The sequence below is a fragment of the Camarhynchus parvulus genome, unplaced genomic scaffold, assembly GCF_901933205.1.
Source record: "Camarhynchus parvulus unplaced genomic scaffold, STF_HiC, whole genome shotgun sequence".
NCBI classification, from domain to species: Eukaryota; Metazoa; Chordata; class Aves; order Passeriformes; family Thraupidae; genus Camarhynchus; species Camarhynchus parvulus.
This window is the reverse complement of record NW_022148155.1, coordinates 22,617-39,710: the sequence shown is the minus strand read 5'-3', so window position 1 is coordinate 39,710 and position 17,094 is coordinate 22,617. Positions and strand designations below refer to the sequence as shown.

Here is a 17,094-nt window from a genome sequence, read left to right as displayed (position 1 = left end):
CATTGTGGAATCAAGTAGATTTGTCATGGGACTGAGTGTTTCTTAGGTGGGAATAAGACATTTTGACATGGATTGAGCCATTTTGGGGTAAGACTGAGTTGTGTTCAGTGAGTCATTTTCAGGTGACAGATCAATCCATCTTGACTTTTGGAGTGCAGAGATATGGAGAACACTTCCTGAAATCCCCCAAGAACCCACAAATCCTACAGAACATGTCCCCAAACCGTAAATTCCACCTGAAATAGCTGTGAAATGGTGAAACTTTTGACATCCTTGATCAATTACTTTCTTTTTAGTCCTAGGCATTTTCACGTGTTTTTAAGTGATAAAAACGAATCAAGAGCAAGCTAGGGCCAAACCAAAAGGATAACCAGCCAGGTGTCCTCCCAGTGCAGATCACTGGGAACGTGGGGCACCAGGGCTCTGAGCAATGTGGATCCTTCCAAGGGGAATGAAGCTGGAGCAGTGCATGAAGGTGTTCCTGCAGTCGGGCATTTGCAGGGCTGAGTCATGGAAGAGATAAAGAACACTGCCCCACCTGTTGATAGCAGTTGATGAAGATGGGGATTGAAAACATGCATTTGGTTCCATCTTCCATTGCAACCTGAAACAGTGGGGTAATCCCTGCTCAGGGGGTGAACACCACCCCCCTTACCCAAACTGGCTCAGGTGTAAAACCCCCACCCTGGGAAGGCCACACACACAGGGGACAATGTCACACTTGCCCTGCCCCAGGGGAGGTCTCTGTCCCTGTCACTCCCTTGCTCTCCCCCCTTTTCTCTCTCTTTCCATCTCTCTCTCTACCTCACATTTACTGTTCAATAAAATCCACCTTGGATTTGGTCTCGCCGCACCTTTATGGGCACAGAGGCATTTCTCTAATAATTTTCTTAACCAAATTGTGACCATATTTTGGTGTAGTGAGTTCAGGACACTGTTGTCTGACCCCAAGTGCCTCTGACAACAGCATGGTTCCCTCCTCTGAGTAGGTTGCGGTTCTCTCTGGAGGAACTCTTGGAAACTTGAACACAGCTTCCTCTGAGCGACTTACAGGAGAACTGATGAGGAAAATGGCTGTTGTGGGTGGCCAGTGAAAAAGGAAATATTTTGTTGTCCTTCCTTGCCTGAGCCGCAGCATTTCCAGTGCTGGAGGGACCGATAAGAGACTGATAGGAGTCTGATAAGAGACTGATAAGACACTGAGTGAGCTACAGCCTGTGGAGGGACTTTCAGAGTTTGTGATCTATTTTGGAGCAGCATGAGGTTTTATTGCTTAATATTGTTCAAATTTTGTGCTTGTGAATGATTTGCCTGTTAAATAAAGTTTTTTTGCACTTTTCTCCAAGGAAATATTTTCCTGAACTGGCTGAGGGTGGGGCTGCTGCATCTGCATTCTAGAGGAAACTCCTTTTGGAGGTTTTCAAACAAATTTGCCCTAAACCAGGACAGGGTGGTGGAGAGAAGGGGAAACCCCAAGTGACTGGATTGAGGGGAGGCTGGAGAGGGGGACCCTGGGACCCAAAACCCCCAGAATCCATAAAAAGGAGCCTGGAGAGGGGGGATCCCCAGGACCCATGGGATCCCCAGCAGCCCTGAGATGGGGGAACACCAGAATCCCAGAGGGATGAGACTGGAAATGGGAAACTCCTCGTGGCTTTTTCTTTATTCACTCTTGAGTTTTAGATGTTTTTATGGACATCAGGTGGCTTCTGGAGATGGACTTGGGTGGGACGAATCCCCAATCCAAGGCATTCACACCTTGTTTTTCCCCAAATCAGGATTTTCCCCAAACCTTCCCACAATGACATCCCCCCTGTCCTACTCTGGGTGAGCTCAGTCCCAAACCTGACCCTGATCCTGGTCTCAATCTCACTCCATGTTTAGACACACTCACAGTTCTGTATTTAATCACATCCCAGTGCCAGACTCGTCTAGCCCCAGACCCAATCCCAACCCCAGACCTAAAGCCAATCCCATGTCCAGCCTTAACCCCAATCCCAGCTCTAATCCAAATCTCAGCCCCAACTCCAAGCCCAGCCCCAATTCCAGCCCCTTCCTAAATCCTCAGCCCCAAACCAAATCCCAGGCTCAGCCCTTCTGGGGGTTTGGGGGTGTCTGTGTCCCTCTGAGCCCGATGATGTTTGGGTGGGGTCACAGCAGGGCTGAGAGGGACAGAGACCCCCCCGGCCTCCCCAGGGCTGAGAAGGTCGGAGAGCCCCCCCAGCCCCGAGCAGCCTCAGCGGTGAGAGGGACACAGAGCCCCTGGTGCCCAGCCCTGCACAGGCATTGCCTGAGGCCAGAGGGATGGAGACCCCCCGAGCATCCCCCAGGGCGAGGGGACAGAGACCCCGAGCATCCCCTGGGCTGAGAGGGACAGAGACTGCCCCGAGCACCCCCTGGCACAGGGGTGAGAGGGAGAGAGCCCCCCAGGCATTGCCTGGGTGAGAATGATGGAGACCCCCTGGGGAATGGCCTGGGGTGACAGGGACAGGGACACCCCTGGGGAATGGCCTGGGGTACAACAACTTCCTGGGTCAGAAACCCTATGTTAGGAGACACCCCTGGGGAATGGCCTGGGGTGACAGGGACAGGGACAACCCTCCAAAGCCCCTCCCAAGCATCCCCCAGGGTGAGAGGCACAGAGACACCTTGAGCATCCCCTGGGCACTGGACAAAATAAACTTGGCAGAAATCAAACATAACTCTGCATAAATCAACCTGAACAATATTTGCTCTTCCCACAAGTAACTTGTGATGAAAGCTCAAACAAATCCCAAACATGAATAAACTGACAATAGAAGCAGTCATGTTGCAATTCCGAGTTTCATTGGTTGCTGCACAGCTCCAGCTCAGCTGTTGGCACATTCTGATAAAAGAAAAGTATAAATTTGGCCCAATACAGATTATTAAAAGGAAGGGAAAGCTCTGTGTAGCTGTCACAAAGGTGACAGGGATGAAGAGAATAATGATTCTCACATTTGGCAAAGCCCCCAAGCCTGGGAATTCAGGAGTTATTTGGGAATTTAGCTACTTGAGCTGGGCTTCTTGTGGGACTTTTAGCAGGCTTGTGTTCCTCACCTTGGACTGAATGAACCTTGTCAGTCTCGCTGGTAACATTTCCTCCTTTTCGTCCAGTGATTTTAACAAACTTTTCAAGGAAGGACAACAAAATATTTTCTTTACACTCCGGACACACAATGGCCATTTTTCTCATCAGTTCTCCCATAAGTCACTCAGAGGAAGCTGCATCCAAGTTTCCAAGAGTTTCTCCCAGGAGAGAACCACAACCTCCTCAGTGGAGGGAACCATGCTGTTGTCAAAGGCACTTGGGATCAAAGAAAAATGCCCTGAACTCACTGTGCCAAAATAATGTCGCAATCATGTTAATAAAAGTGTCAGAGAGATGACTCTGCCCCAATTAAGTTGCAATGAGACCAAATCCAAAGTGGATTTTATTGAACAGTAAATGTGAGGTAGAGAGAGAGATGGAAAGAAAGAGAAAAGGGGGAGAGCAAGGGAGTGACAGGGACAGAGACCTCCCCTGGGGCAGGGCAAGTGTGACATTGTCCCCCATGTGTGTGGCCTTCCCGGGGTGGGGGTTTTACACCTGAGCCAGTTTGGGTAAGGGGGGTGGTGTTCACCCCCCGAGCAGGGATTACCCCACTGTTTCAGGTTGCAATGGAAGATGGAACCAAATGCATGTTTTCAATCCCCATCTTCATCAACTGCTATCAACAGGTGGGGCAGTGTTCTTTATCTCTTCCATGACTCAGCCCTGATAACGCCCTCCAGGGGAGATATCTTCTGGGAATGGGCCATTGAGTGTCACTGCAGGACTGATCAAATTCCATCATCCCATTGTGGGATGCTCCGCCCAGGGGGAGGATCCAAGCATTCCTACCTGGATATAAGCTGAGCCTTGCAACACCAGGAGCAGCTTGCCTGCTGGATTCCCAGAGGACAAGAGCTCCAGAACCACCACTGGACCTTCAGAGGAAGACCAGACCCTTCTACAGGATCACTGCTGTGACAGAATCACGTTCATCACTCCAACAGGACTGCAGCCACCATTTAATGGGACTGCTGCCACCACCCTGACCAACAGGGTGTCAGGTTATATCCTGACTCTGTCAGTTTAAGGCAGTGTTTCTGTATCATTGCCTTGATCTTCATTTTCTTATTAAATTGTAATTCTGACTTAGACTCTCCCCCAGGTTTGCCTTCAAACCAGTACAAAAGACAATGTGCGCACCCTTTGTTTTCTTCCCAGAAGCAGGATTTCCCATTCCCAAATCTTGATTGGATGGAGGAGGAGGCTGCGAGGAAGAGGAAGGAGCCCTGGGATACCCAGGCAGGTGAGGAGGAAGTCAGTGCCCCTTTCCCCCTCTCTCCTGCTCCATCTCCCAGCCCAGCACGGCCCCCGGCTGCAGGACAACCCTGCTGCCAACCCCGTCCTGCTGGGGATGCACTGGGGGGATCTCCTTCCCCTTCCCTCTGGCACGGAGGCAAATCCCATCCTCTCCTTGTCCTTCCTTCCCCAGACAAGGAGCTGAGGATGGAGACCAGGGAGGACAAATCTCCTTGGCAGAACCTTGTAGAAGAGGCCATTTTGAGTGACTCCACAGTACAGAATTCCAATGGGAAGGAAAATCCCCAGAGATCCCACAGGAGGAGGGGCTCCAAACCCAGCCCAGGGTGCTCCAAGGAGAAAAGACCCAGCCTGAGCCAGGAAGGTGGACAGAGCTTCAGCCAGAGCTCGGAGCTGGTGGTCCAGGAGCAGCTTCATGATGGGGAGAAGCCCCACAAGTGCTTGGAGTGTGGAAGGAGCTTCAGCAAGGGCAACCGTCTGATCCGCCACCAGATGATCCACACTGGGGAATGGCCCTACGAGTGTGGGGAATGTGGGAAGGGCTTCAGCTGCAGCTCCGCCCTCATCAGCCACCAACACATCCACACTGGGGAGAGGCCCTACATGTGTCCTGAGTGTCAGAAGAGGTTTCGGACCAGGTCCAATCTCCTTCAGCACCAGCGGATGCACACCGAGGAGAGGCCCTTCCACTGTTCTGCGTGCGGGAAGGGCTTCAAGCGCAAGTCCAACCTCATCATCCACCAACGCATCCACACCGGGGAGAGGCCCTACGAGTGTCCCGAGTGTCAGAAGAGGTTTCGGATCAGCTCAGATCTCCTCCGCCACCAGCGGATTCACACTGGAGAGAGGCCCTTCCGCTGCCCTGAATGCGGGAAGGCCTTCAACCACAACTCCAACCTCATCACCCACCGGCGTATTCACAATGGGAAGATGCCTTACGAGTGTCCCCAGTTTGGGAAGAGCTTCACCCAGAGCTCTCACTTGACCAGACACCAATGGACCCACGAGTAAGGGAAAGTCGGCAAATGCCCTGATTGCAGGAAGAGCTTCATGCACCACTCCAGTTTCATCCCCCATGGGAGAACCCATGTTGGGAAGAGCCCTTGTGATCCGTGTTCCCCTGTGAGCCATGCTGGGAAGACACCAGTCACTTTTCCTGCCCTTGCCAATGACATTATGTGGCATTGAAAAACATGAGGGTCTGGCCATGGCTGTGTCATTATATTCACTCCCACCTCAGGTCATTGCCAGGGGCAGGAAAGGGAGGAGAAGGGTGTCCTTTCCAGTCAGGCGAAATTGTGGCCAGGCAGACCGAGTGAGTTGTGTTTTAGTTTTCCGTGTAAACAGTTTTATTTACCTTTTCTGTTATCAATACTTTTTCTGTTCTGTTTGTTCATTTTGTCGTTGCTGTTCCGAATAAATTGTTCTTATCCCAGCCCGGGATCTTTGCCTTTTGTGCTTTCCATGGGAGGCGGGAGGGCAGCGAGGGCAGCGCGGTTTTAGCGGGAGCAGGAAATTGGGGAATCCCATTCCTGAAGCCCGGCCCGTGGAAACCGAGCATCCCAGCTGGTGCCAGCCCTGGTGGCCATGGCAACAGCCTTGGGAGCGGGTCCCTGGCTGGGGCTGTGGGAACCTCTTCCCTCTGGTGCCCAGGGACAGGAGTGGAGGGAACGGCTGCAGCTGAGTCGGGGCAGGCTCAGCTTGGATGTCAGGAAAAGGTTTTTGCCCAGAGGCTGCTGGGGCCCTGCCCAGGCTCCCCAGGGAAGGCTCCCAGCTCCAGGGCTCTCTGAGCTCCAGCAGCGTTTGGACAGCGCTGCCAGGCCCAGGCTGGCATTGTTGGGCTGTCCTGTGCAGGGCCAGCAGTTGGACTGGAGGATCCTGATGGGTCCCTCCCAGCTCAGCCAATTCTGTGCTTCTGGGATCCCATGAGCCTGGGGATGGGGCTGCCAATGGTTGCCATGGCAACGGGCTCTGGCTGCAGGCCTGAGCTGGTGTCCATGGCAACCACCCCTGGCATGGGGTCTCCATGGAGCTGCTGAGGGACTGACCATAGCAACAGGGGCCTGGTGATGGTTGCCATGGAAACTGACCATAGCAACAGGGTCCTGGTGATGGTTGCCATGGAAACTGACCATAGCAACAGGGGGCTAGTGATGGTTGCCATGGAAACTGACCATAGCAACAGGGGCTGGTGATGGTTGCCTGCTAAGGATCAGATTTGTCACAGGCCCTCAGAGGGGTTCCATGGGGACTTTCCAAGAGTCTCCAGGCTGTTCCAGAGCTGGAATGTCACAGGCACAGACAGGGGCTCCATGGAGACCTCCCAGGGCTTTCTGGGCATGGTAAAGAGCCCTGTGGTCAGAGGCAGTCACAGCCATTCCATGGTGCCATCCCAGGGCACCTTGGGCTGCAAAGGCACCAATCTGTCACAGGCACTCACGGGGGCTCCACGGTGACATCCCAGGAGTGCCCAGGCTGCCAAAGAGCCGGGATGTCCCAGACACTCCCAGGGGTTCCTGTCATGGGCACAGTGGGAGCTTCAGGCAAAAGCTTTATTTCTTTACTTGAGAAACTCCTGCTGAGTCATGAGGTGGAGAAATGACACCCAGCAGCCACCATGGATCCTCACAGCCCTGCAGGGGCCCTAGACTCTCAAAATTCCTTCTAAGAGAGGAGACTGGAAGCAGCTGGATCCAATTCCAGCCACAGACTTTGTCAAAGGTGTAAAAGATTGGACAGGTGGAAATGAACCTTAATGCAATTTGTCCCACAGGATTAATGGTAAAATACCAGATATATTTATATAAATACAGCTTTGATTGATTCTGATCATGATTAGACTGAAAGATCTTAACCATAGTTATAGTTGCAGTTATTTATTCCACAGTTCAGGAGCTATAACAATTATTAGAATATAGTGCTCTAGGCAGCAATTTTGAAGTCAGCAGGGCCTTGCTGGAGTTGCTGGAGCCCATTGCAGGCAGAGCCTCCTGCTCCAGCAGGAACTGCCTTTCCTGTGCCATCAGCAGGGCAGGTCCCGCTGCAGGAACAGCCCCAGGCCAGCCCCAGCACAGGGAAGGGCTCGGGCACAAGGGCAGAGTGCCGTGCTGGGAGCTGTGCCAGGCACAGCCTGAGGCACCAAAGGCACCTTGGCAGCAGCAGCTGCTTGCAGGCCATGGCCAGAAGCCTCCCTTGGCAGCCCGGCCTGGTGGCCACCACTGCAGAGCTGCTGCCTCAGGGCTCATTCCTGGCTGGGCTCTGAAAAGCCACTGCTGCTCCAGGAGCCTGACTGGGAAGCCATTGGCCCCAGCACCTCGGGGACAAGATATTAATGACAAAACTCTTCATGCCAGCAGAGCCAAGGCAGGGGCAGAGGAAAGGGCAGAGCCAGGCCCAGGGGACAGGGCTGCCATGGTGATGGCTGTGAGGTCACTGCCCCTGCAGCAGCCTGGCTGCCCTCAGCAGACATTCTGGCCAGAAGCGTTGTGAGGGCACCCAGCACATCAGAGAACCCACACTACAGGAATTCTATCCCTGGGGATGAGAGGGTTTCACTGTGTCAGGCTGCACAAAGCTCCTGCTCTTGGACAATTCCTGGGATGGCACATCCACTTCTCTGGAAAAACAGTTGCAGTTTTGTGCCACTCTCATAATTGTAAAATATTTCCTCCTTCTAACAAATGTAAATCCACCCTCATTCAGTTTAGAGATATTGACCCTTGTTCTGTCACTGCAAGATTTGGGAGAAAGTAACTTTGACCACAATTTTTCCATTTTCACAGACCTTGGAGAGGACCCAAAAATCTCCCAAGATGGGGTTTGGAGGCCTCATCACAAAACCAGCAGGTAGAGGCTGCAGGCTCTGGGCTCAGTGGGGTGGAGACTGAGGACAGAACAGGAATAGCCTGGCAGGGGTTGAAGGGTGGTTTCAGAGAGGCTGGAGCTTTTCTTCCTAGAGGGTTATAAGCATGAAGAAGGAAACAATGGCAGCAAGGGCAGCTGGGGGAGGCCCAGAGTGGGCAGCAGCAGAAAGGAATTTCCCTGCCAGGGCAGGGCTGTGGTGCAGCACGTCCCCCAGCAGGAGCCTGGAGCAGCCCAAGGCTTTGTGTGGGCAGGCAGAGGCAGGCAGGAGGCAGAGCTGTCAGCAAAGGAAGGGGCCAGCCAGGTGGGGCAGCCGGGGGATGCCGACAGCCTGCAGGGACAGAGGCGCAGGGCAGGGACACCGTGGGACAGCCTGGGCTGCACAGGGCACAGGGATGGGCAGCAGCTGCAAGGCCCTGCCAGAGCCAACTTGGGCAGCACTTTGGCCATGGCTGCTGGGCCTGGGCCTGAGGCCAGCAGGGGACAAGTGACCCTTGCAGGCCTGGGGCCTCATTGCCTCCTTGTCCCTGCTCAGCAGCCTGGCAGGGGCCGCCCCATGCTCCTGCCCTTGGCATTGCACATGCCCACATGCCAGTGCCCCGGGAAGAGCCCTGAGCAAGGAGGGAGGGACAGGATCTGCCTGGCCAGGGGCTGGGGCTCAGGCCTTGGCCCTTTGCATTCCGGAAACACATCCAGGTTTGCTCAGCACCAGAGACACCTTTCCCTTGCTTGTCCCCACCTGTCATCACTGCCTCCAGTGTTCTGCTCTACCTGGAACCTGGGGACACTTTCACAGTTGTGTCCCTGACAGGGATCTCTTGAAAGAACAAGAAACTTCAGTGTTTCAATGTAACTGAGATCTTGAGGGTTCTGTGACATCACTGAGGGAGTTGTGACATCACAGAGCTGGCTGTGATGTCACAGAATATTGTGTAAGGCCGTAGAGCAGAGTTTGCCATCATAGAGGGTGGCTCTGTGACATCTGAGAGTGGGTTGTGACATCACTGAGTGGCTGTGGAACATCATAGAGCAGGCTGTGACATCACAGAATGGAATCACAGTGAAATCCCATGGTGACTTTGCAACAGCACAGAGTCTTCTGTGACATCACAGTGCAGCTGCATGACATTCTGGGGTGACATCCCAGAGTTGGCTCTGTGACATCGCAGGGTGCGGTGTGACATCATAGAGGACTCTGTGAAATCACAGGGGGCTGTGTGACATCCCAGGGGCTGTGTGACATCACAGGGGCAATGTGACATCACAGGGCTGTGTGACATCACAGGGGCTGTGTGACATCATACGTTGCTGTGTGACATCACAGGGGGTTGTGTGACATCCCAGGGGCTGTGTGACATCACAGGGGCTGTGTGACATCACAGGATACTGTGTGACATCCCAGGGGCTGTGTGAGGTCACTGGGGAGGTCACTCTGCCCCGGCCCCCCTCACAGTTCCCCCCAGAGCAGTCCAACCCAGCTCGTGCACAGCGGGGTCCCCTGTCCCCCCGGGTCCCCCCGCCCCCGGCCCCGCAGCCTCCCCCAGAGGATGTTCCACGAGATCGACCCCAGAGCCTGACACGGGGACGGGGGGCCGGGGCCCTGGGGGTGGCACAGGGGGACAGGGACCCCCCGGCAGCGTCCCCGTGTCCCCCAGGGCCAGAGCCTGGGCCAGGGCTCCTTCACCCTGTTACCAACGAGGCCTTGAGAGCGCTGAAAAAATCCCCAGCAAGGGCTGCTGCCTCTAAGCTGTGCTGCCCCAGCCCCAGGGACGCTCTCCTTGTCTGCCCATTCCCCCACGGTCTCTGGGCAGGGATGGCCTCACTGGGGGCTGCTGACATCCTCAGCACCTTGGAGGCTGCTGCTGAATTTTCCTGCTCCAGAGGCTTGTTCAGCCTTCAGCTCTTCAGTGCAGGAATTCAGTGTCCCAGGGATCATTAACATTCAGAACACCTTAACACGCCAAGCCTCTGGGGATAATTTGATTTTAATTTTCAAATCATTTGTGGTTAATTAGAGAGATTTCAGAAGTATATTCAAGCTGAATTCATTCTATTTAAACAGACAGTGAGAAAACATTTTTTAGTTCCTGTTTGTTTTCTTTTTCCTGTTCATAAATTGTTATGTGCAGTCTCCAATTGACACTGAACCCAAGTACCTCCTCATGCAGTTTGAATTGATATGAAAATCAAGACCCTTCATGGCTGTCAATCAATCAGGCTCTGTCCCTGCCCACACCCCACCATTTCCCCCATCCAAGCCCTGGCACTCAGAGCAGCCTTGTGCAAATCTGAGCTCCCTCCAGCCCAGGCTGCACCTGCAGCTTTCAGCTCCTTGGCTCCAACTCCCACCTGCTTTCCTTGGAGAAGGAGCTACCCGAGACACAGAGGGATGTTCATTTCTTGTCAGCCAAAAAAGCCAAGGGAAGGCACAGCTCCATCAAATGCAAAAGTCATTCCTCTGCAGGATATTAAATCCACTTTCCACAGCAGACAGCCTCAGAGCAATGGCAAACACCTTCTGTGCCCAGCACAGATCCCAAGGCCCCCCAAACCCTCCCTGCCCCGATTCTGCCCAGATTTGCTCTTTGCACACACGAGTCACAGGCTGATGTCAGGAGCTCCCCCCATGGCCAGAGGGAGGAAAAGAGAGAAAGGGGATGAAGAGCTCTCCTGTGCAGAGCCAAGGTCCAAGTGCAGCCCCTGCAGTGGGAACCACAACTCATCAGGTTTGTGTCCTTTGGGCTCAGGGCCTGGTGACACTCAGAGGCACAGAAAGGTTTCTCGCCAACAAGAAGAACCTGATCATTTGAACAGTTTAAGAACCTTCACAACTCTTCTCTCAGGTCTCTGGGATGTCCCAGCAGCATCTGACCTGTCTCCCATCCCCCAGGGATTTCTCTACAGGAACAGTTATAGACAAAGACAAAATAAAAGGTGATTCTGTGATAGATTTAACCAGAATGAGATATTTAATTAATAATTTTTTGAACTTGAAAGATTTGGCCACTCCCTGAATTTCAAAGCATGAAACCAGTCAATTGAGAGGCACCTGAATGACCAGAGAGCATCTGGAAGGAGAAATGTGAGAGTAGAAGGAAGGAAGTGGATCCAGCTGGTCTAGTGAAGAGATGTAGTCAGACAAGGCCATTTAAACAGGAGAGATGGGAACACCTGAAGGAAGAGGGAGAGGAAATAATAGACTGATCATTCATGACAGGAGTAGAGGGGAAGACCAGTATTTCCTCTCCTGCCATCAGCACAGCTCCAGGAAATTCTTATTTTTGGTGGGAAAACTTTGCCATTAGTTAAAAGTACTCAAATGACCCAGTGAATAAAAATCTGTTTGTTTATTTTGAAACTAACAGGTACTAAATCCTGTGCCCCTTTCCAGGCAGACATCAGCTGTGTGCCCATGAACAGGCAGTGCCACTTGTGCCCTGAGGTGCCCAGCTGGGATTGGATCTCTCCGAGAGCACCTGAGGGAGAGCAGAGCACCTTGCAAGCTGCAGGTCCCTGACAGCCCCGCAGGGCTCCTGTCCCATCAACATCTGCTCTGCTCCAGCCTGGAACAGGGCCCAGCATGGTGCTGGGATCATCAGAGAGCTGAGGTGTGTGCTGGAATTCAATGCCCTCCCCATCCCGCAGCAGCCCTGCATTTCCCTGCTGCAGCCTTGGTCTCCAGCACAGCCATGGAGGCTCTTTGGGCTCTGGGCTGTTGCTGCAGCCCCCAAGGGCAGCTGAGCTCTGCCTTTGGCACAGTCAGGCCTGGCCAGCGCAGGCCATGCTCAGCAATTGCTTGTGTGTGCCTGGCCTTGCTGTCAGCCCCGGCAGCGGCTGCGTGGCCCCTTTGTGGCCCTGTGCTGGCCCAGCCATGGTGGCCCAGCCCCTGTGCAGGCCCAGCCCAGGCCAGGAGCATTGCGGCTGGGAACGGCCCCTGTGCCGTGGTGCCCACAGCAGCCTTGGGGCTCTGTGCCCCATGGCCTCCCTGCTGGGCAGCCTCTGCCAGCTCCTGCAGAGCCCCTGGCACCTGTGGGGCTGCACAGACAGCCCTGGCCCGGGCTCTGCCGGCCTCTGGGCCAGCAGAGAGGCCGGCCAGGGCTGGCCATGGCCGGGAACAGGCCCTGAGCCCCGCAGGAGGATGGAGCTGGGCCACAGCCAAACTCAGCCCAGGCCAAAGCTGGGCTCAGCAGCCAGGGCTGCCAAGGGCTGGGCACAGAGGCTGGCGCTGACAAATGTCCTGGGCCCCCTCCCTGCTCTGTCCGTGCCACCAAGGGCACAGAGCAGCCTCCTCTCTGGGCCACTTGCCTGTTTGCAATGCCTTGCACAGGCGCTGGCCCTGCCCCACAAGGCCTGGCCTGAGTCCTGCCCCTGCACGCTCAGCCAAGCTGAGATGTACACTGATGGTTTCTGGGCCAGGCTCTCGGAGCCCAGCCCAGCTCCCTGCAAGCTCTGCCAGCTGCCCTGAGCTCTGGGCAGCACCAAGGGCCTCTCCCCAGCCCAGCCCAGCCGGCTCTGGCCCCACAGCTCTGCTCAGGCCAGGCTGCTGTGGGCACTGGCCCCACGGCCTCAGCCCCTGGCAAGGGCACAGCAGCAGCTGCAGCTGCCACAGGACTCAGCCCCAGCCATGGGGGAAGGTGCTTGGCCAAGGCCAAAGGAGGCTCCCTGGCTGCCCTGCTCCCCTCGGCCTGAGGTGCTGAGAGCTCTGCAGCCCCTGCTGCCATCCCATGTGCCCAGGGCAGCACAAGAGCCCCGGCCTTGGGGCCCTCAAGAGCTGCTCCTGCTCCAGGCCCAGGGCCCATGCCAAAGCTGGGGCAGCCACAGAGCTGTGCCCATTTCTGTTCATTGCTGCTCTGATGGGGATGGATCCTCAGCCACTTGGAGGTTGCTGAATTTTACTACTCCAGTGGCCTCTTCTTTCTTGAGCTCTTCAGTTCAGGAATTCAGTGAGCAAAGCTCACAAACATTTGTTCAAAACACCTGAACAAGAAAAGCCCCTGGGAATAATTTAAGTTTTCAATTTTTCTGTGGTTAATTAGACAAATTTCAGAAGTGTATTCAAAGTGAATATGTTGCATTGAAAACAATGCAGAGAGAAGGCATTTGTCCTTCTAAGTTTCCCTTTCCTGTTTATAGATTGATATCAGCAATGTCCAATTGATATTTACCCCCAGCACCTTCTAATGCAGTCTGAACAGATATGAAAATCAAGACCCTTCATGGCTGACAATCAATCACACTTTGTCCCCACCCCCTCCCCACCATTTCCCTCATCCAACCCCTGGCACTCCTATGGATCAGGAATGGTGTGGCCAGCAGGAGCAGGGCAGTGATTCTTCCCCTGTGCTCAGCACTGGTTGGGCAGCACCTCGAGTGCTGTGTCCAGTTCTGGGCCCCCCAATTTAGGAAGGACATGGAGGGGCTGGAGCGTGTCCAGAGAAGGGCAACAAGGCTGGGGAGGGGTCTGGAGCACAAGTCCTGTGAGGAGTGGCTGAGGGAGCTGGGGTTGTTTATCCTGGAGAAGAGGAGGCTCAGGGGAGACAAGGCAGTGTCAGGGCACAGGTTGGACTTGATGATCTCCAAGGTCTTTTCCAACCTTGCTGATTCTGGGATTCTCTGAAACCACCCTTGGAGCAGTTGCAGGATGAGCCCTGGGCCTCCTCTTCAGCAGCTCCAGCAGCCCAGGTCCCTCAGCTTCTCCTGCCAGCCCCAAAGCCCATCCTGTCAGTCCTGCAGAGCCTCTGCAGCTCCTCCTCACTGCCCAGAACAGGGAGCCCCAGAGCCAGACACAGCAGCCCAGATGTGCCCCCCTGGCCTGGGCTGCCTCTGGCAAGGGAGCAGCAGGAGGCACTGCAGGAGCCTGCAGACAATTCCTGCAGCACTTGTAGGATGATCCTGCTGCCCAAGGGACGTTCCCATGGTGCCAAGTCAGGAACTGCAATGGGGAGTGGGGCCAGAGAGGAAAGGGCAAACAGGGATGGGCTGTGTGCAGGGGAGGGAACAGGGCTGGGCAAGAGGAAGAAATTTTTAGCAGAGAAGAATAAAGAAAGCAAAGGAGAAGCAAAGGAAATGTTCAGGGCAGTTTGGGGGTGGCTGCCAGGCAGCCCTGGCTCTGAGCAACAGCGTCTGCAGTGGGACAGGAAACTCCCAGCTGATGGGAACAAACTTTCTGGCTGAGTGCAGAGGCCAGGACAAAGCTGAGTGGTTTCCCTGGTGTCCCCCAGCCCTTGCTGGCCCCAGGGGCTGATGGCATTTGTGCTCCCTCAGGTTCATGTCCCCACAGCAACAGCATGGGGGTGCTCCCCCTGCTGTGTGCAATGCAAACAGGGGCTGCTGAGCCAGTGCTGCCGTGTCTGTGCCTGCAAGGATGGGGCACCTGTGTGAGCTGGGGGAGAGGCCAGGGCTGCAGAGGGGGGATGTTGTTGGCAGCTCCATCAGGACGCTCTGGGACGCTGCCCTGGGCTGTGCAGCGCACTGGGGATGGATCAGCCCCTGCTCTGCTGCTCCTTCCCGTCTGCCCCAGGGCCCTTGCAGAGCCCCAGCCATGCTGTTTGCCCCCAGCCTGCCCACGGCCAGCCTGGGGCTGCTCACGGGGGCTTTCTGTGCTGAGCATTGGCCTGGCCGTGTTCTTGAGAGAGCCTGGGCAAGGAGCCTGGAGCCCCCAGGGCCTGGCCTGAGGCGTCAGCGCTGCCCCAGCAGTGCCCATGGCCTGTCCCTGCTGCAGCCCCGGCACTGCCACCCCCAGGGCTGTGCCCGGCCCCGAGAGCACTCAGGCCCTGCAGCAACACCAGGGCCACCAGGGCAGCGGGGCAGGGCCACGGCAGCAGCACTGGCAACACCAAGTGCTGCTGCGGCTGCTGGGCACAGCTGCTGGGCCAGCCCTGATCTGCCCCAGCTCTGCACACAGACATTGCTGCTGCAGCTCCAGAGAAGGCAACAAAAGGGCATCTCTGCAGAAAACTCTGCTGGGAGATCCTTTAGTTCCCTTAAAGCCAGTGAGAGCACAGCCCCTCATTGACACAATCTGTGGCCACAGGGAAGGTAGAGAGAAACAAAATGAGAAATGGCACAAACAATGACTTCTTTTTTGCGGACAATATGAAAAAAGTAAAAGAAAAGAAAAAACCCACAACCAAACGAACAAGAAGTATCAAATGTGACTTTTATTACAAATGATTGGCAGAAATTGGCCAGCAGTTTAATGTTTCTGAAAGCATCCAGTCATCAGTCTCCACACTGCAGCCTTGAGCTCCTGGTTCCTCAGGCTGTAGATGAGGGGGTTCAGGGCTGGAGGCACCACCGAGTACAGAACTGACAGGGCCAGATCCAGGGATGGGGAGGACATGGAGGGGGGCTTCAGGTCGGCAAATATGCCAGTGCTGAGGAACAGGGAGAGCACAGCCAGGTGAGGGAGGCAGGTGGAAAAGGCTTTGTGCCGTCCCTGCTCAGAGGGGATCCTCAGCACAGCCCTGAAGATCTGCACATAGGAGAAAACAATGAACACAAAACAGCCAAATGCTAAACAGACACTAACAGCAAGCAGCCCGAGTTCCCTGAGTTTTGAGTGTGAGCAGGAGAGCTTGAGGATCTGTGGGATTTCACAGAAGAACTGGCCCAGGGCATTGCCATGGCACAGGGGCAGGGAAAATGTATTGGCTGTGTGCATGAGAGCATTGAGAAAGGCACTGGCCCAGGCAGCTGCTGCCATGTGGGCACAAGCTCTGCTGCCCAGGAGGGTCCCGTAGTGCAGGGGTTTGCAGATGGACACGTAGCGGTCGTAGCACATGATGGTCAGGAGGAAATACTCTGCTGTGATGAAGAACAGAAAGAAAAATAGCTGAGCAGCACATCCAGTGTAGGAGATGTTCCTGGTGTCCCAGAGGGAATTGTGCATGGCTTTGGGGACAGTGGTGCAGATGCAGCCCAGGTCGCTGAGGGCCAGGTTGAGCAGGAAGAAGAACATGGGCGTGTGCAGGTGGTGGCCGCAGGCTACGGCGCTGATGATGAGGCCGTTGCCCAGGAGGGCAGCCAGGGAGATGCCCAGCAAGAGGCAGAAGTGCAGGAGCTGCAGCTGCCGCGTGTCTGCCAATGCCAGCAGGAGGAAGTGCCTGATGGAGCTGCTGTTGGACATTTGCTGTGATGCCTTGGCATGGGGATCTGTAAGAAAAGCAATCATGGAATAGTTGGGTTTGGAGAGGACTTGAAATATCCCAGCACAGCCTGGGGGCACTTTCCCCCCACTGCCTGCCCAGGGCTCTGCTGCCTGGAGCTGTCCCTGCCAGCAGCTGCTTCCCTGTGCCCAGGGCTGGGCCCTGCCAGTGCTGCCAGAGCCCAGCCCAGCCCTGGGGGCTCAGCTCTGCCCTGCAGAGCCCTCCCAGCTCAGGCACTGCCCAGGGGCAGCTCTGGCTCTGCAGGCTCTGATGGCAACGTCAGAGCAACCCTGAGGAGGCTGGAAAAGCGACACTGATGCTGCCTGTGAGGGGCCCTGCGCTGATTTCTGTCATTGCCTGGTTTATTAAGATCTGAATTTTTTTTTCAACCTTAACTAAGAGATTAATATGCATGCGCAACTTCCCATCCCGGCATCCCAGAGCAGTAAATTAAAAAAGCAAGATTTTCCCTTTTATGCAGCCCTTGCCTTGCTGTGCTCCCTGTATAATCTACTTGGAAATGTTCTGCAGTTAAATGCCATGCTGGGAGCAGTCCTGAACAATGCAGCATCCTCCCCACACAAGGAGAACACTTCCAAGCCTGACCAGCTGTCTCCTCCCACCCAGACCTTGTCCCCCAGTGCTGGGAGCAGCTGCCAGGGCTGGCTGAGAGCTGTCCCTGGCAGGCAGCAGAGTCCCTGCCCCAGCACAGCGCCC

General features: G+C 55.1%; 1 protein-coding gene across 1 annotated transcript; it reads right to left on the bottom strand.

The window, feature by feature from the left end:
• Positions 1–15,425: 15,425 nt before the first annotated feature.
• Positions 15,426–16,358, bottom strand: LOC115916120 (olfactory receptor 14A16-like). The gene has a single exon (XM_030969818.1). The coding sequence runs from the start codon at positions 16,356–16,358 to the stop codon at positions 15,426–15,428; it is 933 nt and encodes a 310-aa protein (XP_030825678.1).
• Positions 16,359–17,094: the final 736 nt, after the last annotated feature.